The 27,827-nt window shown below is 44.4% G+C and overlaps 2 protein-coding genes across 3 annotated transcripts in view; both read left to right on the top strand.

Moving 5' to 3' along the window:
- MOSMO (modulator of smoothened) overlaps positions 1-17,669 on the top strand; it is a 50,726-nt gene extending 33,057 nt beyond the window's left edge. Inside the window, exons 2-3 of the mRNA XM_029577293.1 lie at positions 10,147-10,359; positions 16,407-17,669. Of these exons, the coding sequence (XP_029433153.1) occupies positions 10,147-10,359; positions 16,407-16,591 (398 nt within the window). The 3' untranslated portion in view covers positions 16,592-17,669. The remainder of the gene's footprint in view (positions 1-10,146; positions 10,360-16,406) is intronic.
- Positions 17,670-26,852: 9,183 nt separating this feature from the next.
- Positions 26,853-27,827, top strand: part of VWA3A (von Willebrand factor A domain containing 3A) — a 66,141-nt gene continuing 65,166 nt past the window's right edge. Inside the window, exon 1 of one of the 2 annotated variants that reach the window (XM_029577073.1) lies at positions 26,853-27,225. The gene's annotated coding sequence lies outside the window, so the exon portion shown is untranslated. Of the gene's footprint in view, positions 27,226-27,421; positions 27,635-27,827 lie in introns of those variants that run through there. The other variant, XM_029577072.1, reaches the window with a different exon arrangement.

Genomic DNA, 27,827 nt, shown 5'->3' with positions numbered 1-27,827 from the left:
GTCTTTTCATAAGTAGGGCTATTGAGCCTGGTAGTTGGAGTTTGTGTTGCTGTTACTGAGATGACACGAGAACCAGAATATCTTTTTGTAAGGTGAGTTGTACGGGGAATGTCTTAATTCTGCTTTACATCCATAATTGTGGGTCAGGGGAGGTTCCTGCGGATGCAAACTGTACTTTTACATCTAGCCCCGTGACGAACATGGGTCAGTGTGTCACGCATGTGAGAACCATCTGTCAGGTGTGTCCTGACAGAAAAAAAGGTTGATAATCTGCACAAACCAAATTTGTATACATGAATCTGTATGTGCTTTAAACACATGCGGAGAAAAATTGAAGGCATGGGTTAAGTTTTGTTACAGGTGAAATGTGAATGGGATGAATTGGTTTGTTAAAAGGTTTTTGGAGAAGTGCCCAGAAGACCCAGTGATGCCTTTCTCCTTTTCCCTTCCTTCTCTTGCTCCTTCTCTCTGCAATTTCAGTAACTTGGCTGTTGCTGCACCGAATGCTTCTACAACTTTTTCCTAAATGCCTTATTGTGAAGAAATTAAGTCCATTAGAGAGAGTGAGTGTGTGGTGCGAAAATGAGCTGCTAAAAATATGAACTCCCGGAGCAAATGTTGGAGTAGCAGGATTGCGAGCTGCTGTCACTGGTAAAACTGATTTGTTTTACAGTGAGCAGGATTGTTGTAGAGCCTCATTTCTATGTTTCCAAATGTAAGCTGCGGGGAGGGGGATAAACCTTTTTACTGTCCCTTTAGCCCCCTTAGTGACCTGGTGGGAGAGAGGCTGGGTTGTGATTGTATTTTGGGGATTATTTTGTTCCATGCTCCTGTAAAATTTGGGCATTGCTTTTTCTTTGAGGAGGGGAGGGCAGGGGGATGCGTGAAGACGACATTGCACAGCTTCACAGGGGTGCCTGCCCCCCTCTAAACTCAGAATAAAACCCAACTATCCAGCAGATTCAGATCTAATACACAGAGACTCTTATCTGTTTGTATTTATTTTATTTTTATTTATATGGTGCAAACAGCACATGTTCACAAAATGGTAAGCTGTAATACATACGTAACAGAGCCATGCATCCCCTTACCTGACTCGGAGGCTGAATAGTAACATAGTAATGACAGCAGATAAGGACCAAATGGGCCATCCAGTCTGCCAAGCAAGCTGCTTACGGTTGTAACTAACTGCCGCTCCATGCAGGTTACCCCCCCCCAATCACCATTTCCATCCTCTAGGGCTTCGCGGTGTTTATCCCATGCCCTTTTGAATTTGTTTACAGTTTTTCTCCTCGCTGGGAGAGCATTCCTGACATCCACCACGCTCTCCATGTATTTTTTTTTTGTGTTGGTTCTGAGTTGTTCCCCACTGGAGTTGCATTTTGTGACCCCCTAGTTGTACTGATTTCTTTTCAACATAAAAGTTTGAAATTCATGCATCATTAAAGGTCTGTGTCTTATCTCCCCTGCACCTCCTGTCTTCCAGAGTTATACATATTTAGGACCTTCAGACTCTCTTCATGAGTCTTCCAGTACTGGCCGCCCATCTCTGGACCGCTTCCAGAGTGCCAAAATAGAAAGATGGTAACTTTTTTTTTTTTTTCTCACTATAGGACTTGGTGTGCTTTGAGGGGGACGGTTCTTCGGGTGAGGTTGCCTGCCTGTGCTTGAAAGCACCTTGCCCCGTCACTGCTGCCATTTTGCTTGGATCAGAACGTAATGGCTTTCACCACTGCCTCATCCTGTGCATTGCATCTCTGTGGTGATGAGAGAGGGAGGCTCTTAGCTGCATCTCAAGTAAAAATACTCAAACTACCCCTTCTCCATTTCTTAAACTCCCCCCCCCAAACTCTGAAAAAACATTTCAAGATTTTTTCGGTGGGTTGGGGTTCATTTTTCGGTCTCCAGCATACAGTCTGGTAACGGTTGTTGCAAGAGGGTGGTCAAGAAGGGGTGATCGTCGAGCCAGTCTGTGGGCACTTGAGCATTAAAGGGCAATGGTGCAACCCCTTACCCAAGGCACAGTTGTGTCCAGCAACTGCCCTGCCCTTGGCTTGTTCTTCAAGGCTCTAGCAATTACATGACAACCAGTTTGCAACCCAGTCCTCAGGATACACCCAGTAGGTTGGGTTTTTGTGATATCCATAATGAGCATTCATGAGAGAGATTTGCAGGCATATTCATTGTGGATGTCCTGATAATCCAACTTAGCTGGGTGTGTCCTGGGTCGAGAACCACTACTTTAGAGCAAAGTCTTTTGCAGTACAAGAGGAAGGAATGCTTGTAAGTTCAACAAGTAAGTTACGAACGTTTATATTATTGCATACAGCAGGCCTCTAGTCAGTGTTTCAGAGGGAGAGCTATAGCCACCAAGGTGTGTGTTAGCACCGTTTTGGATGCTCAGCCCTAGATGCCTGTTTGGAGATATTGCCTTTTGTATTAAATGCTGTCTTTTTATCCCACGTTACCAGAAAAATATTTTCCATGAAATCTTTCATGCTTCAGTGTTTGCATTCTAGTGTTTATCAAAGATGCCTCTCTTCTGTTTCCAATCTGTCTGCTACAGTAAAATTCTAAGGATTGCCAGTGGCATGCAGACAGTTTGCTATTGTTCAGAGGATGATGTTAAAAGGTTGTTTTTCATTTCTTGATTGTTCAATTCCAGCATTTTGTGTGGGTTTGTATGTTTTTTTTCCCCCGGCATGTTTTTCTTGGAACCTCTACAGTGCAAACTCGGTGTAGAAATGTTAAAAGCAGCAATATCAATAGTGCAGCGTTTCCCAACCAGCATGCCTTCAGACCTGATCAGGTGTGCCATGGCAGTCGCCACACTGCTTGACGCTCAGATCCAGGCCAGCATCCAAGGTCAGTTCTGAGGCACCTCCCAGCGACACGAGTCGCATCTAAGGAGCTTCTTTCTGAGAACCTGTATAATCATGCAGGCCTCTTCGTCCTAGCTGCATGCCTCCTGCAGTGTGGCAATTAATGGGCAGCGTGCAGGGCATGGATAGCCAGTCCCTGCTTTGTGCAGCACAGCTTCCTATTTGGAGTCATCGTGCTCTGTCTCCAGGCTGAGTGAGTCAGGGGGAGCATGCAGGGGAGGACTGGATGTGACTCATTCTGAGCAGCAGCAGTGGAGGAGCTCTGGCAGCCACATGTGGCAGCCACGGTGACTTGAGCTGGGTGCCTGCTTCACACAGGCATCTCACTTTTGCATTTGTTTACAGAGGGAATTGGCACGTTCTCTGCCCCCTCTCTCCCCCTTTGTTTTAAAATTTGGAAGAGGCTCGTGAGGCCTTCAGTGCATCCGTAATCTCTTTTGACCGTATGAGTCCCTCTCCATGTCCACATTGTCATCTCAGTGGAGGCTGGTGTGCCACACAACATTTTTGTTAATGTAGGTGTGCCATGGGCTTGAAAAGGTTGGGAAACGCTAGCATAGCACCATCAGAAAATCAGCTTCCCCTATTCCTTGGTGTCATTGTGTCTCTTCTCTTGGTCCTGTTCATAACTCTCTCTTCCTTTTGTAGACTGATATACTTTTTACTTCCATCTTCCTCAAGCAAAGCAAAACTTTTTTTTTTTTCCAGGTTTTGATACTTTATATTGGTCCAACATAAAATTAGCTCAAAGATGAACTAGCTTTTGAAATCTGATATGCTCTGTGTTGGAGTGGAGGAGAAGTCTAGTGGTTAGAGCAGCAGGCTGTGAACCAGGGTAATCGGGGTTCAGGTCCCCACTGTTGCTCCTTGTAACCTGGGGCAAGTCAACTTCACTCTCCATTGCCTCGAGCACAAATTTAAAGTGTGAATCCTCTCAGGATAGGGAACTACCAACAGTACCTGAACGTAATCTGCTTTGAAGTGCCTGAAACGGAAGAATATAAATAAAAGGTCCCCCAACTTGCAAAGATTCCTGTTTTTCTACTGAACCCCTGAACCCCTGTTCTAGCTACCTGCCTAGCACATTTTATAGTAAGGTGTTGTCTTTTACACGGTTATCAAATTCATATTCCTAATTTCTAAGTAGACTTGTTCAAGGAGGAGAGCAACGATGGTAAAACAAATCCAGGCTGAAGGAATATTGGCGAGTGGGACACGGGTGCTCGTGATTGAGCGTCCGCTCTCCTAACGCGCGCCGATGCACTTCTCTGGGCGCCCGATGTAATATTTAAAAGGGCTGCCGCGGTAAAAAGGAGGCGCTGGGGGGGAACTGTGCGCCCTTAACGCCTCCTCGGCAGCGGGCGCCCAGGAGAGAGAGGTGGCTGTCAGCGGGGTTAGGTAAACAGATGCTCAATTTTGCGAGCCTTCGTTTTCCTAACGCGTGCACAGCCACGGGTTAGGAAAGTGGACACTCGTTGATTGATGTCCCTTTTCCTAACCTAGCCATGCGTGACAATTTTTAAAAAATTTTTCCTTTTTTTTTTTCTGTTCCTTTGATTTAATATCGCCACGATATTAAGTCAGATGAACAGGAAAGCAAGATTTTCTGCTTTTCTGTTAACTTTAGGGGCTCCTGAAGAATTAACGCCTGCTCCGGGGCGAGCGTTAATTTTCGAGAGTAAAAATGTGCGCGATGCGGCTAATAGCCTCGTCAACGTGAATTTATATGTGGTGAGCGCTATTAGCTCCGCGCTGGTTAGGACGCGTGTTTTGGACGTGCTGATCCCCTTATTTCCTAAGGGGTTTTGAATGCGCATCCAAACACCTGTTAAGCAGTGCGCTCGGTATATTGCATCGGCCTGATAGTAAGGATTGAAAATAAGCAACACTTAAAAGGCTAAAAACAATGTTAATACAGAAAATAAAGTATGCTGGATGTATGCATGAACAAATTGTAAGAGCAAGGCAAAATCAGAACAAGAAAATAATGGAATAAATGTTAAACATATCAAAATATATAGTCCCTTTTTAATGCAGGAAAGTCTTTTTTTTTGTATTTATTCTCAGTTATCCCCAAGAATTCCAATTATCTTCAATTAAGTTTTTTAGGTGCTTTTTTTTTTTTTTCTAGAACCTTTTCCTTGAGTGCAGTTCCCTTTTTTTCTCCTAGGACAAGCAGGATGTTAGTCCTCACACATGGGTGACATCATCAGCTCGAGCCCGGCACGGAAAACTTACGTCAGAGTTTCTGGAAGCAGGTCCAAGAAATTTCTGAGTGCCTGCGCCCCAGCAACAGCAGGGACATCTTGTTAGCAGTCCTCCAACAAGGCCTGGAATGTAGCAAACACGAGGTGTGCCCCACCTACGACACGTTTGAAATGGCGGCCAGGGTGGCAACAGCGGGCATTGATGCCCACAGGATGGCTTTGCTCCAAGCCTCCGAGGAGGAGCTTGTGGAACTACCGTGCACTAGCGAGAACCTCTTTGGGGACAAGGTGAGGGATGCTGTGGCTCAGTTGAAGGATCATCAGGAGACCCTTTAGCAGCCAGTACATCGGACCCGCCGTCCTCTACCAGAAAATTCTCACGGCAGGGCCAGAGGGAGATCCTTTTATTGCCAAAAGAAGTATTACCCTCCTGCCTCTCATGCCCGTTCTCAGCGTGTGGGCACTAGGGGCCGCTCCAGACAGCAGCGGACCCCCAGGCCTCAGCCAGCGCCCCTACCAAGCCCCCCCTACAGGGTTCTGACTGGCAGTGAGGGAGCGTAAGCCATTCATCCATACCCTTGAGCTGGGCCTTCCGGAGGCTGGCTATGATTCTTCGTGAACCGCTGGGCCCAGTGTCACTGCAGACCAGTGGGTCCTGTTCATAGTTTGTCGAGGGTATCGTTTGAATCTTTGGGGTATCCCTCCAGACTCTCCCCTGTGCTCCTCTTGGGGTTTGTCCTTGCATCAGGAAATATTCTTGACAGAGCTCTCTGCCCTTGTAACGGCCAGAACAGTCTCTCTGTTTCCTGATTCCAAAGAGAACAGGGGGACTACGTCCTGTTTTAGACCCGAGAACCTTGAACAGGTTTCTTAGAAAAGTTCAAGGTGATCTCTGTGGACACCCTGATTCCCCTCCTGCAAAGAGGGGCTTTGCTCCCTCGATCTGAAAGACGCATACACCCACATCGAGATCTTCCTTGGTCATAGGAAGTATCTTCAGTTTATCATGGGTGAGAGGCATTTCCAGTATAGGGTGGTGCTGTTTGGCCTCGCTTTGTCTGGTAGTGGGGGCACACCTCTGCCATCTGAAGGTGCAGATTGGCTAGTTAAGTGTGCCACCCAGGAGGGAGCGCTTTGATCCCTGCACTTGACCATTTGGGTGTTGGAGACCCTGAAGTCCCACCTTACCCCATGTTGTGGGATCAGAATGTGCACACTGGTATCCTGCCCAGGGGCTCGGACCTGGGGGGCTAATCTCATTTAAACACACACAATTACTGGGATTATACATGGGGGCTTGAACCCGGGAGCTTATCCCCTATATAAATAGCCACACGCAATTACTGGGTTTATACCTGGGGCTTGAACCTAGTGGCTTAACCCCAACACACACAATCTCCACACACAAATTTTGATTCAGTACATCACGTTCCAGGTAAGAAAGTAAGTTTATTTGAGCAATAGGAGGATAGAACAAATAAAATCAGATCATATAGAAGAAGTAATGGTAGATAATATCAGTTGCTACATAAATATAAAAAGCTTACATTTCCAAAGGATCATCCGTATCATCACGTTGAGGGCTCTCTCTCCTTATACACTACAAACACTTGTGAAAGCATTGGTGTTCCCTCCCTCTGAGTTCTTATTAGATTTCAGACACAGCTGTGTGGCCTTCATTCTTTCTCTCTCTCTCAGGCTTTTGTATAAGTTAATTGCTAGCTTTCTCGCCATAGACTTAGTGGAATAACTAAACAGACTCTTGCCTGTTTGTAAACATTTTACAGTGCAAGATAGTAAACAGGAATTTACTCAGAGGTTGGCGTGTAGCCTTCAAACTAGTTTGGTCTGGGTGAAAACTCTGAATCCATACGGCCTATCCTCTATATACATCCTCAGCAAAAGTAACAAAAAATGACTCCAACACCTCGTCACTTCAGTTGAGCTTTATCGGCGCCCAGCTGGACACAGCTCAAGCCAAAGCTTCTCTTTCTTGCTGGGCACTCGTATTGGCATCCTTGTGGGAATGATGCACCGGAGCCAGAAGGTCTCTGCCCACCATATGCTTCGACTCCTGGGTCTCAAGGCTGCAACCATCCATGTTACTCCCTTGGTTTGCTTGCATATGCGCAGAGCTCAATGGATATTGTGGTCCCCAAGGCAACAAGCCACTCAGGACCTCCATGTACGCATCCATGTTATTCCGGCTCTCAGGACCTCCTTGTCTTGGTGGGAGAGCCTGCCCAATTTGGAGCAGGGAGTTCAGTTTCAGAGACACCCACCCAAGTTGTGCTTTCCACGGATACATCCACCCTGGGGTGGGGCGCCCATGTGGAGGGGCTCCACACGCAGGGACTGTGGTCTGCGCAAGAAGCTCAGATGATCCGCTGTGGGCATTCAGGGATCACCTGTCCAACAAAGTGGTCCTGGTCTAGACTTGACAACCAATTGGCGATGTGGTACATCAACAAGCACGGAGGTATGAGGTTGTTCCTCCTGTGCCAAGAGGCAGTTCAGATTTGGTCATAGACTCAGTCTCAGGGCATACTGCTGTGAGCCATGTACCTGGCCAGGATGGAGAATGTGGTAGTGGATTGGCTGAGTCGAGCCTTCCTGCCCCACGAGTGGTCCCTGAATCAGGAGGTAGTGGATCGGATCTTCCGCCTGTGGGGAACCCTGGACGTGAATCTCTTTGCTTCCCCCTGCAACAGCAAGGTGGAACAATTCTACTCTCTCTACAGAGTGAACAAAAAATCAGGCTTGGATGCCTTTGCCCATCATTAGGGCAAGAACCTTCTGTATGCGTATCCTCCGCTTCCGCTGGTGATGAAGACTCTCCTGACACTCTGGCAGGACAGGGGGACATGATCCTCATAGCCCCTCATTGGCCAAGGCAAATCTGGTTCCCACTCCTGCAGGATCTCTGTCTGAGAACTGATCGGTCTGGGAACTTCCCCCAACATTGTCTCGCAGGATCAGGGCAGGCTGCACCATCCCAATCTCTGGGCATAGTCCCTGATGGCCTGGATGTTGAAAGGCTAATCCTGCAGCCCCTTGCCCTGTTTGACAATGTGTCTCGGGTCCTGGTGGCTTCCAAGAAACTTTCCACCAGGAAGTTTTATGGCCTGAAGTGGAAGAGGTTTTCCATGTGGTGTGAGCGTCACAGCTTAGATCCATTATCCTGCTCCACACTAAGGCTACTTGACTATCTGCTACACCTTTCGGATGCTGGCTTGAAGACTAGCTCTGCTAGGGTACATGGGTGGATGGATCGCTCATCTCTATGCAACTCCATAGTGGGACAGTTTATGCAAGGTCTGCTTCACTTGAAGCCTCCCCTGCGGCCTCCTGCTGTGTCCTGGGACCTTAATGTGGTGTTGGCTTGGCTCATGAAGGATTCTTTCGAGCCACTGTGCATCTGTGACCTGAATACCTGACCTTGGAAGGTCATGTCTTTGGTCACTGTCACTTTGGCGCGCACGGTCAGTGAGCTTCAGGCGTTGGTGACGTACCCACCATACACAAAGTTCTTTCATGATAGAGTGGTTCTGCGTACACACCCTAAATTCCTGCATAAGGTGGTGACCGATTTCCATCTTAACCAATCGTCCTGCCCACCTTTTTTCCCAAGCCTCATTCACACCAGGGCAAACAAGCTCTGCACAGCTTGGATTGCAAAAGAGCTTGACCTTTTACCTGGAGCGGACAGCAGGCCACAGGCAGTCCACACAACTCTTCATTCTCATTTGATAAGAACGGATTAGGAGTTGCGGTTGCCAAGCAAACCCTGTCTATCTGGCTGGTGGATTGCATCTCTTTCTGCTATGGGCAAGCAGGACTACCCAACTCTTCCTGCCCTAAGGCCCTTTTTTTGGGTTCAGGCTGTTTACCACTGTTAACAACAGCACCTGTGTTGTGCCCACTGGCACCTGGTTGGGTGCCTATTGGTCTTGCGTATTGTTCAGGAACAGCCTGTAGCTAGGGATTCACCCATGTGTGAGGACTACCATTCTGCTTGTCCTAGGAGAAAGCAGAGTTGTTTACCTGTATCAGGTGTTCTCCTAGGACAGCAGGATGTTAGTCCTCACAAAACCTGCCTGCTACCCCGTGGAGTTGGGTTCCTCCTGTTTGTTTTATTTTTTTTGTAATTCTATGTTACAAGACTGGAGAGGGACCCCGTGTGGATGCGTGGGTAGTGGCAAGCTGGGAATGCTCAGTGTGCCAGTCAAAGTTTCTAGAAACATAAGTTTTCCGTGCCAGGCTCCATCTGATGATGTCACCCATGTGTGAGGACTAACATCCTGCTGTCCTAGGAGAACACCTGTTACAGGTAAGCAACTCTGCTTTCTATTTCCTGTGGCTCCACTTATCCTCTTCTTCCTGATGCTTACCTTCCTTTGTCTAATTCTCCAAACCTGGAACCTGCTCGACATTTTATATCTTATCTTATCCATTTCTCTTCTGCCTTGTCCACTGTTCTTGAGCTTTAAATATTTTTCCCTTCCATCAGCTCATCACCACTCTGAGATTATTTAGTGCTATCCTCTGCTGTGGAGTGTGATAGTTTTAACCACTTGACTTAATATTTTTGGAAAATGTTGTAGTGTAGTAGGCATAGTAGTCCACTTGAATGCACAGAAATAAGTCAACATGCAAAAATAATACAAAGTAATATGTTTTTTTTATCGGACTAACCAGCTTTTGGGAGTTGAATGAGCTTTTGGTGGGTGTTCAAATTTGCCGAATTTTTAATTGATAGGTGCAGCAAGGAAGAAGGATGCTCTGAGGTCATGTAGGATCTGGGAAGGAGTATGTGGTCCTTATTTGCAGATAACCACCATATTAGGACTGGGTTCCAAGCCTCATCTCATGGTCTGGTTTTCTACCTAATTGGCTTAATTTGCTCACAGTGACTTCTGCCAGCCTTTTAGGAGGAAATTTTGATGACGTTGAACTCCTCTGCCAAATTTCACTTTTCTTTTTTTTTTTTATAAACCAAACAATCTACGTTGGTATACCCATGGGGGTGAGTGATGCTATAATTCTTGTCTTTGCAGGGGCACTCACAGTGGGCCTTGTACGACAGTGTCAGACCATCCATGGACGTGACAGGACCTGCATTCCCCCACGGCTCCCGCCAGAGTGGGTCACCACGCTGTTTTTCATCATTATGGGAATCATTTCATTGACTGTTACATGCGGTTTGCTGGTGGCTTCCCACTGGCGAAGGGAAGCTACTAAGTATGCTCGATGGATAGCATTCACTGGAAGTAAGTGAACATGCACTTTTGGAAGATCACTGCTGTCAAGGATAATAGTTACTACTTTGTTCCAAGTATGCATGTGATATGAAGCTGTAGCAAAGCTCAGAGCGGGTCCCATGTAGCACTAGGGAAGTCTTAGAGGAAAAGCCTTAAGCACTCTAAATGGATCTCGCTGTGGGACAAGGCAGATTTTACTTAGGCCACACCAAGATACTTGGACCTGGCTTAATTAGTGTGCAGTCTATTAAAGAGGTGTGAAGCCACTAGCAGAGACAGGATGCTGGGCTGGATGGACCCTTGGTCTGACCCAGCATGACACTTATTTAAAAGATTTTGATATACCACTTTTCAGTTGCAATCAATTCAATCTCAAAAACAAAATAAAATATAACAAACAACAAATAACTACTCATAAAGCCTTTTATAACGGGGATCATTTCAAAAGGATGTACCTGCTTAAAACTGGGTTTTGGAAAAATGCTACAATCTGTTAATTTTATACGAGTAAATGTGTTTGAAATTTCCTCCCCCCCCCCCCCCTAAACAATTAGCAAGCTTAACAAACTGAGTAGGTTTTAATTGTGGGTTTCTTGAAATCGGACATTTTTAAAAGATTGAACAAGTAAAAAAAAGAATCCTTAGAGCAGAGACGCCTGGTAGGGGAATATTTATCCCTCGGGCCTTTTAGCCAGAGATACACAGAAGCATTACTCCAAATCTCTCCAGCAAATTTACACAAACACCCTCTTCCCCACCTCACTTAATTTGCATGAATATAATATTAAGGTGTTAGGGGAAGGAAAGAATTTATACTTTTCCAGTTTACTGCGGTTTTTTTGTCCCATGCATTCTGATTTTTGCTTGAATCCCTGAGAAATCGCCTCCTGTTTATTTTCTTTTTTTTTTGTTTTGTTTTTAACCAGGAGGTTTAATAGCCTTTTATATCATCCTGGCCCTCAAGGGGGTCAGGTTAGCCCCCTATAATCACACCCAAAAGGCTCGGTCACCTCTTCACTTCCAGCTAACTTGGCAGCGCGCCTGAAAAATCGCTAGTAGAAATCTGAAAACCTAGAATTGTGGGGTTTATGTGCACATGGAGGGCATATAAACCCATCGGCTAAGCTTTTGCGTCACGTGTTTTTTGAGCACCAAAGTCTTAGCCTGCTGTAGCAGATGGAAGTGGCATTCTGAATGCTCAGAGACCTCTCTGAAGACTGGGGAAATGTTATGTCTAGACAAAACAAGTAATACCCCCCCACACACACACACCTTTCTCGCTTCACCCCTTCTTATGTACTCCATGAATGTTCCCTGGTCACCTGCCACTTTATTTGCTTGCGGAGCAAGACCAATAAGGTGTTGGGGTTCCCCCCCATGCTTAAAACCAGATCACATGACAAATGCAAGCATTATTTTTATTTCCAAAGTAGAATCTGCTTTTGATTTTATAGCGCACCTCTTTTCACTAATTTCCCGAAAGGCATGTAAGTCCCCAGTCTGCAGCAGTATGAATTTATATGAACACTTAAACATGTGCTTTGGTCTAGCCAGCTCAAAGGTCCATCACCCTAGAGGTGGAAAACACTAAAGGGGGCAGCACTGTACCCAGCCAGGTTTTTAAAATGTAAAAGTTGTGTTGTATGCCTCAGAGTGGCTAATACGCCACGTTAACGTTCTTTACTCACAGGTGGCATTTCGGTTGACCTTGAGTCCACTAGTTGAAGGACTACTTTAAGGGCTTCACCAAACTGTTCAGTTTAGTGATCCAAATACATGGGGCATAAGTAAGAGGAAGCTGGGAGGAACCATGCAGTCCATTAGGAAGATTCGGGTTCCCACTGGAACAGAATACTCTGTCATGGGCACTCTGTAATGTGCTTCAGTGCATAGATCTACAGTGTATAATTGTGAAAAACTAAGTCTACTATTTGCACTTTTCTGTTTTTAAATTGGACATTTTTAAAGCAATTTTAAAATATGGTGTGTGTTTTATGAAGGCATTAATGAAAATGTTGTTAATATCTTTTGAAACTTCAGCGATGGAAACTCCCAACAAGACGGATAAACCTTAATGTTGTACAGTTCCCATGTCAGTCTACCTTGTTATGCAGCTGGCTCAAGGTGTAGTCTACCCTTGAAGGTTCACTCTGTGTGGGTGTGGTTAAAAAAAAATAAGAGTCTATATCCCCTGGGCTCTTTCCCTCCTGACAGGATCCACTACACAAGAAAACACAAAGCCACACTCACTCACACTCTGAATCAGCATACAGTAGACACCGGGATTAGCAGTGCTTATTACTAACGCTAAGCTACATTCCAGAAAGCAAGGCAGAATACACAGATATAGCAAAGGCAATAGTTGCAATAATAATAATATGGTACAAATACTTTCTTACAGTTGTTAGGGCAGCTGAGTCCCTTCTGTTGGTGAGGATTCTCTCTTGCCATTTGTCCCGTCTTCCACCTCCCTCTCCTGCCACTGTTAGTTATGCCCTTTTTATCTGTGCATCTGAAAGTGTTTTGAGAAACACAGATGATTTCCCAAAACATACTGGCTTTCCCCTGCAATTCTAACTCCCTCACCACATATCCTGCACATCTGGCGTTTCCTTCTGTTCTCACAGTTGTTGAGAACCCCTGATTCCACTAAAGGCCCAGCTTCTGAATACATTCTTAGCCAGAGTAGTCTGATTCGGGCTAATCAATTTACACATCCTCAGGAAGAGAAAATAAATGTCTCCTATCCCCTATAATTTAAGACCTAGTGCATAGCAGTGTGGAACCTTTCTTCCCTCCCGAGTCTCATTCTCAGCCTTTTGTGGAGCTGTGCAAAGCAGGAGGTCAGAGGCAGCTGAGTGAACAGCCCCAAAGAAAGCTCAATAACAGTAGTCTTTTCTGTGCTTTCAGGTTGCATAGGAAGATGATTTGCTTTTAATCTCCAGCATAAAGATACCCCTTCGGCTCTGAATGGCTAGCGCACATTGGGACAGATTTTGTGTCTGAGGAAAATGCTCAGTACATCTGTCCTGTTGTGAGGATTGGTCTGGTCTGGCAGACTAAAATGACTTTTTTTTTTTAATATAATTGACAGCTGAAGCCTACAAAATTAGTAACACTTTTTTTTTTTTTTTTTTTTTTTTTTGTTCTTTACATTTCATTTCTGAGGAGATATTTGCATTTTTTTCAGTTGTTTGAAAGTGCTTCCTGCTTATCCTCTGCCCCCATTTTGGGTCTGAGTAAACCGGGGCGCAGCTGTGCTGCTGCACGTTGGAACCCCGGTGTTGGCATTACAGCAATGGATGGAAAGGGGCGTCTGTCACGGAACATGCAGGAGAGCAGGTTGGGAAAGGAGGGGGTTTTTTGTTTTGATTGATGGGGCGCCTTAACAAAAATTGCCCAGTTGTGCACCAGGGGGCGGATTTTAAAACCCCTGCACGCGTAAATCCTCCCGTGCCGGCGCGCCTATTTTGTATAGGCTGCCGGCGCGCGCAGAGCCCTGGGACGCGTGTAAGTCCCGGGGCTTTTTAAAAGGGGCGTGTCGGGGGCGCGTCTAAAATGACTTGGTGTTTCGGGGGCGTGGCGCCGGCCCGGGGGCGTGGTCGAGGCCTCCGGACCAGCCCCCGGGTCGGATGATGGCGCGCCAGCAGTCTGCTTCTGGCAGGCGTAAATCATGAAATAAAGGTGGGGGGGGGGGGTTAGATAGGGCCGGGGGGGTGGGTTAGGTAGGGGAAGGTCTCGGAGGGAACAGGCAGCGCGGGCTGGGCTCGGTGCGCGCAGGTTGCACAAATGTGCACCCCCTTGCGCGCGCCGACCCCGGATTTTATAAGATACGCGCGTATCTTATAAAATCCAGCGTACTTTTGTTTGCGCCTGGTGCGCGAACAAAAGTACGCGATCGCACAATTTTTTAAAATCTACCCGCAGATGCGTGTGAACTTAGTAATGATAACACAACTGAAAGATATGCATTATCCTAAAAGTTTGAGCCAAATTGGTTAGAATTTCATGACTGGGTGCCATAAGCCAATGTTTTCCAGTTACCAAGTTAAGTTTAGGTTGAAATGGGTCTGAGCCAGCCTGCATCCCTCTCTCTCGTTTCCCCATTCCTCTTCCCTCCTGCCTAGGCCAGTGGTTCTCAACCTTTTTTTTTTTCTATTGGGACACACCTGGCAGGTAATGCTTACAGGCATAACACACTGAACACTTGATCGCCACGGGGCTAAATGTAAACATATCCTCTGCGGCCACAGGAACCCTCCCCCTCATCCCCAAACAATGGATGCAGAGCAGAACTAGGACAGTTCAAATCCAACTCGCTATATAAAAAAAGATATATTGATTCTGGTGCTATCTCAGTAACAGAAACAAAAACTCCCTTACTACTAGGTGCATTGTAAAATATAAAACCTGAAAAAAAAACAAAAAAAAAACCCCACTGAAGCACATGTGTAGCAAACCTTCCAAACTGCAACACTAATTCCAAGAACTCAAACAGTAATAGCCCTTCCTATGAAAAGGCCAACAGTGCAGCATCAATGCATGTCCTATTCACGCAGCAAAGAAGATTGATACAAATCCCTACCTACTAGTAAAATACCTCGCCTCAGTCTCACACACACAGGTCCGACCTTCACCAAATACAGAATAAAAGACCACAAATTACAAATGTGGAGACAAAAAAAAGCCACTCTACATGCAGAGCAAAACTGGAGAGCTAGAAACAGAAATACATACCCTCCTACACGAAGCAAAGCACAAAGATAGAAGAAATGCACATTCCCAAAACTGACATATTATGGATTTTGCACCCCGTCACTCCCCTTCCATTATCCTTCACTTTTCCCAATCATCCGCTCACACTCGTATCTCTGCCTGGCATTCCTGACCCCTCACATCCTCTTCCCTATGCTCCCTTTCTCCCCTGCTTGACTCTCTCTACCCCTTCATCCCATCTCCCCCCTGTTTCCCACCCCTTCCTGCTCAGTAGCCCCCACACTCCCTCTCCCTTCCACCTGTATTGGCGCAGTATTCATAAGAACCCTCCATAGGGTGAAGAGATCAGCAGCAGCATCACTCCCAGACTCAGCAGGGGAAGATAAAGTTTGTGTCCCATCTGGCCCAGAACAGCAGGAGCTGGCAGTGTCTCGCTCTGACCTGGGTGAAGGAGGAAACAGCCTCCCACTGGGCCAGAAAGAGGAGAAGGAAGTGAGAGGAGCCTCCCATCAGGCCCAAATGTAAGAGAAGTCAAGCAACTCCCACCCGGGCTGATGACGAGGCAGCCATCTGCTGGCCCTGCGTCACACCTGTGGAGAAGCACTGTCCTAGGCTGATACTGCACTTCTGTCCCTTCCCCCTTCCTCCCCCCGACAGGTAGCGGATGTATTTCTAGGCAGTTTCTGCAATGCTGAGCTGGCTGAAAGATATATATATTTTTTTCTTTTTGGGAGAGGTGACATCCATCCAGTGACATTTTCTATGAGGAGGGACTCATCTGAATGAGCCCCGGTCACCAGGGAGAGGGAAATCAAATGAGGAACAGTATCGAAATTAGTATTAGGGAAAAGGGGAGTCCCCAGAAATACATAGGAATATATGTATATATATATATTTTTTTTTTACTTTAATTAAATATTTTTTTTCTGGGTGGGGAGGCAAAGCTTTTTTTTTTTTTTTTTAATAGGTGAGGTTGGATGTGCGGTTGCCATAGGAATAGGCCAACTCAGTAAAACGAGGCAAGCTGATGAGCCGGTGAATGGCTGAGACAGCTGCGCAACGGGGCTCTCTCTTAACATTCCCTGCTTTTTTAGAAGTAATGGAGGTTCACACATGGGGGAAAGGTTTTGTGAGCGCTGAATGACGTTCTCATGCTGGGTGAGTTTCAGCTGGCCTGAGGCTCGATTCACGCTCTTTTGGTTCTCTCGTTGGGTTATTCGGCCCCTTTCGGAGAATAAAGCTTACAAGCGTGTGACTGAATTGGCTTGATGTGGTTCCCTGCAACTTTTGTAATGTGGTAACTAATTTCTCTGTGCTCTTTTTTTTTTTTTTTTTTACAGTGATCCTTTTCTGTATGGCAGCTCTAATATTCCCCATAGGATTTTACATCAATGAAGTTGGAGGTCAGCCCTATAAGCTGCCCAATAACACGGTGGTCGGCTCCTCTTATGTACTCTTCGTCTTATCCATTTTCTTTACAATAGTGGGACTTCTATTTGCTGGCAAAGTTTGTTTACCCGGCTGAATGTCTGAACTGCAAATCATTTTTTGACTTATCTTTTTGGGAAGCTGGGGGGGGGGGGGGGGAGGAGCGGTTTGTGGGGTTTATTTTTTATTTTTTTAAGGGAAGAAGAAAAGTTGCATTCCCAGGAGGATGCCAAGAAGGGACTACTGAATGTTTTGACTTGTTCTCACTATGCACTTTGGACAAAAGGGAGAGCCTGTTCCACAACCAAATACAAACAGCATTGACTGATCTCCTGAGCACACTCCTGCAGTCAGGTCTGCACTGTGATAGGAACCGATGAAGACCTGCTTCACACCAAGAAGCATATTTTACTCCCTTTTTTATTACTGTACCTAGTTTTTGTTTCTTTTTTTCTTTTTTTTTTTAAATGTCTAACGATTAATTTTGAAAAAATATCAGAGTATTTATGAACTTTTGTGGTGCACCAAGAGGGGGGGGGGGTCACAAGGCAAGTCCGGGTGGGGCTGGCCTCACTGTTTAAGAGACCTGGCGTTTCGCGTGTTCTTCGGGAATCAAAAGCCCTCTGGCACCAAAATGGACTGATCAGTTTAATGACTGCACCAAGAAGCCAACAGATCGAAACCTGTTCTCAAAAGTGTAAAAACAAAACAAATACACCGAAAAGCATTGTGTCCATCCATTTGCTTTCTCTGTAGGAAAGAATATCAAGTATTGGGGTGGGGGGATGGGAAGGCTGCTCTCTTCCATATATATATATATATATATATATATATATATATATCTAATGCAGTATACAGTGTACATACAACCAGTTCCTGGAAGAGAAAGCCGAATGCTTTGTTAGCAAAACACTGTGGTGTGTAAAACTAGAACTGAACAGAAAAAAAACAAAAAAACAAAACAAGCCATTTCTCTGAAGGCCACATAAAGCGAGAGAGAGAGTCTTCAGTTTACCTCATTCTTTGTAGCAGCCCTTGATTTTAACAGGTTTTGTAATAGGTACCGATTTAACCCCCATACCTTTCTGGGTGCAATTTTAAGTTAAGCTAAAAAAAAAAAAAAAAAAAATAATTCTTTCTAAGGTAATTTATTTGTATATGAGGGTAGAAACCAAGGTCAGATCTTACCTTTTACTGTTCAGTCCCCTGGTTTGGGGGCCCTAATGCTATTTAAATTATTAGCAACTGTTGTGCAGAGATTTCTCTTTTTCTACTTGGTTTGTCTGTTACATTAACAAGCGATGTGTTTATACCTGTTCAACTAAGTACAGCTATTTAGCCAAGAAACAAATTCCACTAGTGAAAATTTCAACACTATGGTTAGTTCAAGCAAATGAATATGAATCCATCGTGTAATAAAGCATTACACTTTGAACTAATTTATTTTTGGTTGGTTGTAAGCATTCTTACATGTCTTTTTTTTTTTCCCCCCATTTTTACTAAACAGTGTTGGCCTTTGTTCTGTTATGTCTACTAAACCGTGGGATGAACTAGGCAGTGAATCAGGACATAAGACTGTCGATGAACTAGGCAGTGAATCAGGACATAAGACTGTCTATAAACTATCAGCATACGGCAGCTAAAAGCCCTGTATTGGATGTTCTGAATTTTTTTTTTTTTTGTCGGTATGTTGTATGCAAATTCTATGTAATAAGATGATGTTTCCACTACAGTATATTTTATGTACAACAAGCCTGTTATGAAAGTGGATGTCTTTAGAGGATGCTGTTGTGAATTTACCCAAAAAGTAAATGTCATTTAATTTCCAAATTTGTAGATAGATCTTTCACTGCTATTCTTGATCTGGGTCAGTATTGAATCGCCCTTCTGGAGCAATTTTCTTTTTCAACTTTCAGGTGTAGAGAAGGGGGAAAATGTGAAAATTTGGAAAAATGATGAGTGGGATCAGTGATGGTTTGTTTTTTGCACCCAGTGTGATTTCGTTCTATGTCCCTCCCATCCAGGATATGTGAAACAGTGGACTCCTGGCAGTTCTATAACGTGTCTGTATGTATGTGTGTATATATATATGTATGTATATATATATATATATAGCGGCATAGCTCAGAAGACTGACCTATTTCCCATGAGCAGGGAAACTCCAAAGAGCTTTTATAACATTTAGGGAAAAATTAAGGATTATTTTTCTTATGGCAAGCCTTGTAAAGCTTTTCCACTTGGATTAGCCTCCCTGCTGGTGGTCATGGCTCTATGTCCATTTGGTTTCTAAAAGGACAGGCTGCTTTCAGTCCTGTCAGATACACATACTGTTAATCAGAAAAGCAATCATAATTTTAGATTTTTTTTATTTTTTTAAGAGTGAAATTGTAGAAAATTCACATGGCTGAGTTTAACATCTTATTCTGTCTACCATTTTTTTAGTAGCCCTACCCATGAGGCATAGAGCCTGTCTAGAATGAATATAGAAATTGTAAGGAATTCCAGGAGTTGCATGTTGTCAGTGAGGATAACCCTTGGAAGTATGTTTGTACACTGCCTGTCATTTGGTTTCTGTCAGGAAAAGAATGTTACGAAGTCTTAGCCCTGTTTCTAGCTGCTATGGCCATTTTGTTCTGATGTCAGAGTGCAGCTCAAAACAGCAGCTTCTCTAATGAAATAAACAGCTAGCTGACATGTGCTGTGGCTGAGATTGATAGCTGGATGGCCCACGGGAAGGTTTTTACTGGCACAAACCAGCCTTTTAAAAACAACTTTATAGAAGTTATTCCTGTGCAGTGCTTGACAGCTTCTAAAAAGGCTTTCAACCACTGAATTAGTTAAAAAGGCTCATCAGCATGAGTATTATATACATAATAAGGTAAAAGAAACTTATCAGTAATCCGACTTAAGTTATTAGAAATTCAAATCATCTGTCTTTGAGAGGAGTGATTGGTGAAATGTTGCAGTGTAATGCCATTTCCCTTAGGGCATTCTGAATGTATGGAAAAGCCCTCCGTTGTCAGTCCGTGTGTAAAGAATAACACTGTTTTCATTCTATAACGGGTTTTCAAGCAAAGTTGGCTTTCTTACATGTTTTGCTCCTTCCCTGCTTAGGTTGGGTAAATGGTTGGCTCTTTCTGTCATTCTGGTACTCCCGGAGGACCCAATGGCAATGAAAAGGCAGCCCAAGTGGAGCAGAAGCAAATCATTGAAGAATCCCAGCAATAGCCCTGTACCTTACTTATCTCGTCAGACTTCTGAAATGTAATAATCATATACCACTTAACTGCCCATCAAACACACAGTTTACGTAGCTCTTGGAGAGCGCCTCTGCCAACCACTGAAGGGACTTCAGCGCTTCGCACATCCTCCTAACGTTGAAGCAGTTAGAATTCCTGACAAATGGTTCAGGCAGCCTTCTAATTTTATAGTAGCTGTCAAAAATAAGCAGAATGGTGGAGGCATTACTCTGATGAATGGGGGGGGGGGGGGGGGGGGGGGGGGTGGAAGCAGCCAAACCCCTCCACTTGGGAAAACCTGCACCCACACAGCTTGTCAAATTTTAATTTTCAAGTAAACAAAGCAGCATTCTTAAAAAAAACCATCAATCTATGGAGGCCGATATTCAAAAGGAAGTTAGCCGGTTCAGTTGGAGTTAACCAGCTAACTGGGGAGGCGGGCACTGAGCTTAACGATGCAGAGCTAAGTTATGCAGCTAAGTAGCGATATTCAGTCTTAGCCAGCTAAGTTACCTTGCTCAATTAGACCTGCTCCATAGCTGGGTAATACCTATCCTGCTAAGTAACTGTTCAGCTGGGGATATTCAGCAGGATAGCTGGGCCTCTGAATATCTTGTCTAAGTTAGCTGACTAGACTTATTCAGCTAGCTTTAAATGAATATTTACCCCATGGTATACTGCCTCAACACATGTGTGGATTTCCAGCTGAATAATTTGTTATGGAAAAGGGCTACCCTGAAAGTAAGCAGTTGATAGAATAGATATGCATTAACCAAAATGTTCTCTAAAATGTCATATTTTTGAAAAACTGAATGCTTCCTCCTTATGTCTTTTTTTTTTTCTTTGTTTTTGTTTTTTATACTGACAGTGTTGTATATAGTTTCATTAAATAAACAGATGAGATCATAGGCCAGAATATGAAGCTGGAATAAATATTCAGTGTTCTTAAAGTACTTGGTTTCTCTTGCAGAGAGGTCCCATAAATAGAGTATTAACTCTGTTTGAGAACTATAAATTTGTTACACTATAAATCCAAATTTAAGGGGCTTATGAACCAGGCATTTTCCCATAAACACAAAATGGGAGGAAAGCTTTTGGTAATTGGATCCTTAATTTATCTTGTTAGTGGACATACAGTAGTGAATGTGCACCCTCTCTAGGCTCCTTCCAGCGTGCTTTCCTATGAAAAAACATCAAACAGAGCGGAGCCCTCTCTGTTAGTTTTGAAATAATTTATCTTACCCCAGGAGGTACTTTCACTTGTGGATTAATTATTTCAGGAACAGCTAATACTGAATAAAATTGGGTGAGTGTCATTTTGGCATCAGCTCTGGTATTGTGTGAACTCAATGGGAAAACTAATCCATCTTTAATCTTGGGAGTAGTTTCCCAGTGTGAATACAACAGGGCCTGAACGAGATTTTAATCCGGAACTGAAACACTGGAATAATTAACCCCTGAGTCAAGGAGTCTGAGTGTGAAAATGCGAGTAAGAGAATGGTGTTAAATTGCTGATTGCATGTTGTCTTCTACCGCCACCCTCCCAATAGTGGGCTTGGATAAAATAATTACAATACTGTGAAAAGACAGTCTGGTTACATTTTGGTGGATGATAATGCATCTGGCCAGAGATCGATGGGACAGAAACCGACATGGGGCCCTTTCCATCCAAAAGAAGTTTTTAAGTCTTGTAAATCAAAAGACTTTGATTTAGTATTAAATACTAGGAGTACAGCATTAATTCATAGCAGAACAAAAGTAAGCTATATATAAACTGTTCTTTTTATGATGCAATCATTTGTCAGTTTGTTACTTGTTTTGTTTTAAAGATTTTGTGTATTTTTCCCCGCCTAAGAGCATCACTGTAAAGCTTGCTGAGTACTATTTATAGGTTTTATTTGCACAGGTTTTCTTTTTTCATTATAAAAGTTTCAAGTGAATTGAAGCTCCTGTTGGAACATGCCTAAACATCTAAAACTCATTCAAAGCAAATATTTGTCCATGGCTCTTCTCCATAGGTAATCCATACTCTATAAATTAATTTATTTACTCTTCTCTTCCTGCTGTGCTTCTCCCTGCCCCCCAACCCAGTTACAGCTCCATTTTAGTTATTTTTAAAAGAAAGCTTTTTTTTTTTTTAATTATCACTTTTTCATCTCTACTGAGGTTGCTTAATGTGAGGATTTGCAGATGTAATGTAATGTTCTGTATGTATATTCTGTAGTAAGGAGATACGGATAAGTCTGTTTCTCATTTGCTGACTATTCTTTTGAGTGCATCTGTCTTTTTAACTGGACAGAGTTTCCAAGAACTTTCTTTGTTCGTATCTGTTTTGTCTCAGGTAGCATGAATAACAATCAGAATCACATGTGAATGCGTTCAATGTTCATTGTCCTACAGACAGTATTGCTGATTATTACTAACTGATGTATTCAACAGTACAAACAACTGTAACACTATTTGACTGCACCACTGAACACTATATTTTGTGTATTTTGTTTGCCTATAAAATCCATGTAAATGCAAGCTTTCTCTTTGAAGAATCAGCATCCATGAAGGAAGTGGTTATATGTAAGTGAATGACTGAGGGTTTTCTTGTGTAGGCAGTGGCAGTTGCTTCATCTCCAGCGAATTTCGAGTTTGTGATGATCTAGGTCTGTATGTTATCCCAGCTTCGTTGAGCATTGCTTTCTAATTGGTTATCATTTTCAGTTAACTTCATAATAAAATTGTTTAATATGGCACTGTACAAAACGAATATACTTTTCTTCACTTGAATTTTTGTTATTGAGCAAATTTATCAAAATTAAATTGTCCACTAAAGGAGCTAGAAATGTTTGGAGTAATTTGAAGGCAAGCTTTCAAATCGAAGGGTTTCTGCTTTGATACATCTCAGACAAAATGTTTGCCAACAAATTAACATTGTTGAACCTCTTCAAGTTTTACATTCACTCTTTATAAACTGTGATTGTATTGGGGAAAAAAAAATAAACACAATTTTATTTGATTGCTTCATAGTATTGATTGGATGTGCATGTATTGTTAAAGTAGTATAGCATAAGTTAAATATTATGGCCTCCATGTCCTAAAGGGCCTTTTACATTTTGTGTTTATAGGAAAAATGCTTAGCACAGGGGCCCCTACATTTGGCACTAGCTGTGTGCAGAGAGGTGTATAAGAGAATGTGTGTGTTATAAATGTCTTGTTCCCCTTAATTTTTATGCTCTGTGAAACATTTCGAGAGCAAACTAAATCTCTGACCCATATAAAACTCCTATATTTTTTTGACTCAATTTTAAATTCATACATGCCGGGGGCTCCGCTACTATTTTCTGCTCAAGGTGAAAATGGAAGGCCCCCGTGTGCTGCGAACGGTGCGCTGGGCCTTCATCTTCGCTGCGAACTGTGCGGGTGCTGCGGCATGCCGGTGAGAATGTGTGTCGGGGAGGGTGGGAGAGAGAGAGCATGGGGGGGGATGCCGGTGAGAGAGAATGTGTATGTGAGGGGAGTGACAGAGCATGGTTGGTAAGAGGGGGGGGGGGGGTATGTGTAGTATTAAAACAAAAAACCCTCAAAGGCTGCAATGTCTGTGAAGACTGGTGCAGCTCCACTAAGTTCATGTCCAGCTATGTCAGCTAGTTTCAGACAATGTCCTGTTTATTGAACAATAGCAGTTGTCTTATATAATTCAGTAGTGTTCCTCATGTTTGCTTGGAGTTATGTTTGATTCAACTACCACCCAGCTCCTTTAAGGGTGACCTTGTCCTGTAGGGCAGCGGTTCAGACAGTAAAACACAGATGATAGAAGACTACCTTATCTTCTATCTAGGAGGAAGCAGCAGTGTAACTGCTGCAAGCTATTGTGTGATAAGTTTGTTTTTTTTTTTGTTTGGTTTTTTTTCTTCAAGCAAAATGATGTTGAATTGTAGCCTTGCCTACTCTTAAAACCCCCAGAATCCTCAGCTAGAGAGCTGTAGCCTTGTATACTCCTAGGCCTGGATTTATGCATAGGGCAACAAAATTTAAGGGGGTGGCATAGTTGCTGCCATTGTACCTGGAAAGGTACCCTACCTGTGGCGTCTGGTGCTGCCACTGCACAGTGCACAGTGGTTCTAGTGCTGAGCTGTTGGATATAAGATCCAAACAAGAAAAAAAAAATAACTCTGCCTAAATTGCAGCTGCTGGAGAACCTGGCAATTTTAAACATCTCCAATGAGCAACTCTTAGTGCCATTGCACATTTTCTAGTTACCGTATTTTTCGCTCCATAAGACGCACCTGACCATAAGACGCACCTAGGATTCAGAGGGGGAAAATTTAAAAAAAAAAAAAATTGTGCTAAACCGGCTCTGCGTCTGGGCGTCTTATGGAGCAAATTAGGGGAGTGCATAGCTTTTTTTTTCTCCCCATTTTGTTTTCGGGTCTGGGGAGGGCCATTTCGGTCCACTCCCCAGATCAGAAAACTTTTCTTTCTCTGGGAACCCCCAAACCCCCCCCCCCCCCATCCCAACCCTTTAAATTAACAACCTCCACCCCCCTGACCCCCCAAGACCTGCCGAATTAATTTCCTGCAACCCCCCACCCTCCTGACCCCCCCCAAGACCTGCCAAACGTCCCTGGTGGTCCAGCGGGGGTCCAGGAGCGGTCTGGGAACGATCTCCTGGGCGTGAGCCGTCGGCTGCCAGTAAACAAAATGGCGCCGACGGCCCTATGCCCTCACTATGTCACTGAGACCGACCAATAGCAGCGGTCGGTCTCAGTGACATAGTGTGGGCATAGGGCCGTCGGCTGCCAGTAAACAAAATGGCGCAGACGGCCCTATGCCCTCACTATGTCACTGAGACCGACCAATAGCTGCGGTCGGTCTCAGTGACATAGTGAGGGCATAGGGCCGTCGGCGCCATTTTGTTTACTGGCAGCCGACGGCCCACACCCAGGAGATCATTCCCGGACCCCTGCTGGACCACCAGGGACGTTTGGCAGGTCTTGGGGGGGGTCAGGAGGGTGGGGGGTTGCAGGAAATTAATTTGTCAGGTCTTGGGGGGGGGTTGTAGGAAATTAAGTCGGCAGGTCTTGGGGGAGTCGGGGGGGGGGTTTGTTAGATTTTTGTTTGGTTTTTTTTTTTTTATATTCGCTCCATAAGTCGCACATACATTTTCCCCCCACCTTTGGGGGAAAAAAAGTGCGTCTTATGGAGCGAAAAATACGGTACTAATAGTTATTCTACTAAAAAAAAAAAAAAATGCAACACTTCACTTTCATTGTCTTTATTAGAGATAAAATTCTACATGGCTATGGCACAGTTGCTCAATTCATTTAATTAGAATCCCTTAGCCCCCAGGATTATCTCTAACATCTTTCATTTTCAAGGCATGTAACCAATAAATGCTTCATTCCTGATGACAAGCATTCTTACATCACATCATTATTCTTATTGTCACACAACTGATCCAATTGCAGACTTAATTTAGGGTCTGCTGCCAATCATTTATTGTCCCACTGTAACAAAGACCAAATGCCAAAACCATACCCATTTTTCTTACATACTAGGTGTCAGTTGCAAAGTCTGATGCAATATTGCCAACCTATCTCTGGAGTCAGCATGTAGCCTGCTCCATACTTTGACTACAATGTGCCCAAACAAAATATGACAGTACATTCACTTCTTGAGATAACTCAGAACACAACGTGCTTGCTAAGCTCTACAAAATCTAGAATGTTTCTGCTGTGCTTTTCCATCTAGCCAATCCTTCAACTATAGAGACCTTTAAGAACCCAAGGAAAGGTTTTTCTTACTCTAAATTCCACAGATCCACTATGAGCCTTCATGCATAGATTCCACCCCTGTTGGACTTTTCTGTGGGTGGAGCATGTGAGCAATTAAGGGGGGTGAAATTCTTCTATGCATGAAATAAGAGCATAGAAGAATTTATGATTATCTCAAGGTGGATAAGGTAACTGCAAAAGCACCCCCCCCCCCCCCCCAATAATGCTTGGATACATAGGGAGAGTAATGTTCATCAGAAAAAAAAGATGATTTGCCCCTGGTTTGATCTCACTTGGAATACTATGTACAATTCTGTAGACCTCACCTTCAAAAGGCTATGAACTGGATGGTATCGGCCCAGAGGATGCCTACTAAAATGGACAGTGGTCGTCACTGTAAAGCATGTGGGCACAAAGTTAAAGATCTAAACATGTATCCTCTAGAGCAGGGCTTCCCAAACTCTTTGCCACTGTGACCCAATTTTAGCACATGAAAATTCACAAAACCCCAGAGGATGGTCAAAACAAATTAGCAGTACAATCCATTTCCAACAATAACTCCACTCCCACCCTCCCCATACTCCAGATGATCCCCTGCCCCAACCTCCACACTTTGCTGTCAATCCTTTCTCTCAGCCTCCAAGGAACCTCCTCCAGCAGACCCCGATCCAACCTCTGCCCCTCCAGCTGATCCCCTTTTACATCCTCCAGTTCTCCATCTCCCCAGCCCATCCTCCCTCTCATCCCTAGTACCTGAAGAGTGCTGTTGTTTGTGGCACTTGTGAGCCCAGCTGAAGGTTTTCTGAACACCACCCCCCCCCCCCCAAATTTGGGGTCCAGACCCACAGTTTGGGAAGCCCTGCCCTAGAGGAAAGGCAAGATACAACAGAGACATTTAAATACCTCCCGGGTATCAATGCATAGGAGGCAGGCCGCTTTCAATAGAAAGGAGCCTTTGGAACAAGGACTTATCGTATGAAGAGGTGAAAGAGGGTAGACCGAGGAGTAAGAGAAGTAAATATTTATAGAAATATCTCAGCGGCGGTAGCGGAGACAAGAGCGGTATCTAAATTCAAGAAAGCATGAGAGCAGCGCCGAGGGCAGTCTCGGGTTTTCAGCACCCAGGGCAGGTGCCTGTGTTGCCCGTGGCTAAATCCGGCCCTGGGCCTGTGTCATCTCCCGGACCGCGGGAAACAACGCTAGAGGACGGGTCAAAGAATTCGTTACCAAAGCTTAAAAGGAAGACTGTTTAGTATCTTACACAAGTTGACAAAAGAAGCATAACAACGAGCGTTATTATCTTTGGGAATGAAGTTTGTGCCAACTTCCTTCCACGCCCTCCTCAGCAAAGGACGCAAAACCAAAGCGAAGGTCATGTGACTGACGCAACCCCCTCCACGCTCGGCTCGGCCCGTCTCGTCTTTTCATTTAAAGAGTCCCCACGGTTTAAGCCCGCTCAGAAAGGGGACTAGGTTGAACGCGTATACGTTTTAAGTGAACTTGGGCTGCAAAGAAGGTTGGAGTGGGAACGTAGGTTGCCAAACGCACAGCCACGAGTTTCTGAGACCTTTAAACGCGAGAAGCCGCCCAGGCGCAGATTTGGGGTTTTCCGTTCCCGCCTTCCTTCAGCAAAGCCTGGAAACGGACTGTACCATCAGCGCCCTGGGACAACGGGGACCACATCACCACTCCCCCCCCCCCCCCCCAAAAAAAAGCGAGATTTCCGGGTAATTTATTTAGTTTGTTGTTGTGGTGGTGTTTTGTTTTTTAAACAATGTTTTGCAAAACCCGTGTAAGCCCCCGGCTTTGGTGGGCTGGGTGTGTGCGCTTTTTCGTTGTGTACAGTAAAATACATTGCAACGTGCTGTAATGGCTCCTTCCGTTGCCACGGGATACGGAGGTAACAGAACCCGGCTCCTGCGCTCGCGGCGCCCGGGAAACAATTTCTTCTTCTTCTTCTTTTTCTGCGCACTTTGCGAAGCCAAGTTGGTTTCCAAAGGCTTCTCCGCACCTAAATCAGGGAAGAAAGGAGTTGGGTGAGGTTAATCGCGGGTTCCTAGAGCGGCAGGGCCTCGCCGTATTAATCGCTCGCCGTTTCTCAGCCCTCTCCACCCAAGTGATCTCCTGGGGAAGGGGGTATGTTGTTTATACTACGTAGGCTGTGTTGTTGCATAAAGCATCATTGTTTTTATCTTATTGTGAAGTAACAATCATCTGTGTTGTTTTCCAATGCTTTTCCCTACTTAAATATGAGCTTTGTCAATGGGTCAAAAGTACTGCCAACATACTAGTGAGTACGTTGACGGGCAAATGCTCCCTAGCTGTTGCT

Source organism: Rhinatrema bivittatum, chromosome 14, assembly GCF_901001135.1.
Source record: "Rhinatrema bivittatum chromosome 14, aRhiBiv1.1, whole genome shotgun sequence".
In the NCBI taxonomy this organism is placed as follows: Eukaryota; Metazoa; Chordata; class Amphibia; order Gymnophiona; family Rhinatrematidae; genus Rhinatrema; species Rhinatrema bivittatum.
Note: the sequence above shows the minus strand (reverse complement) of the source record. Positions and strands in the feature narration are given on the sequence as shown.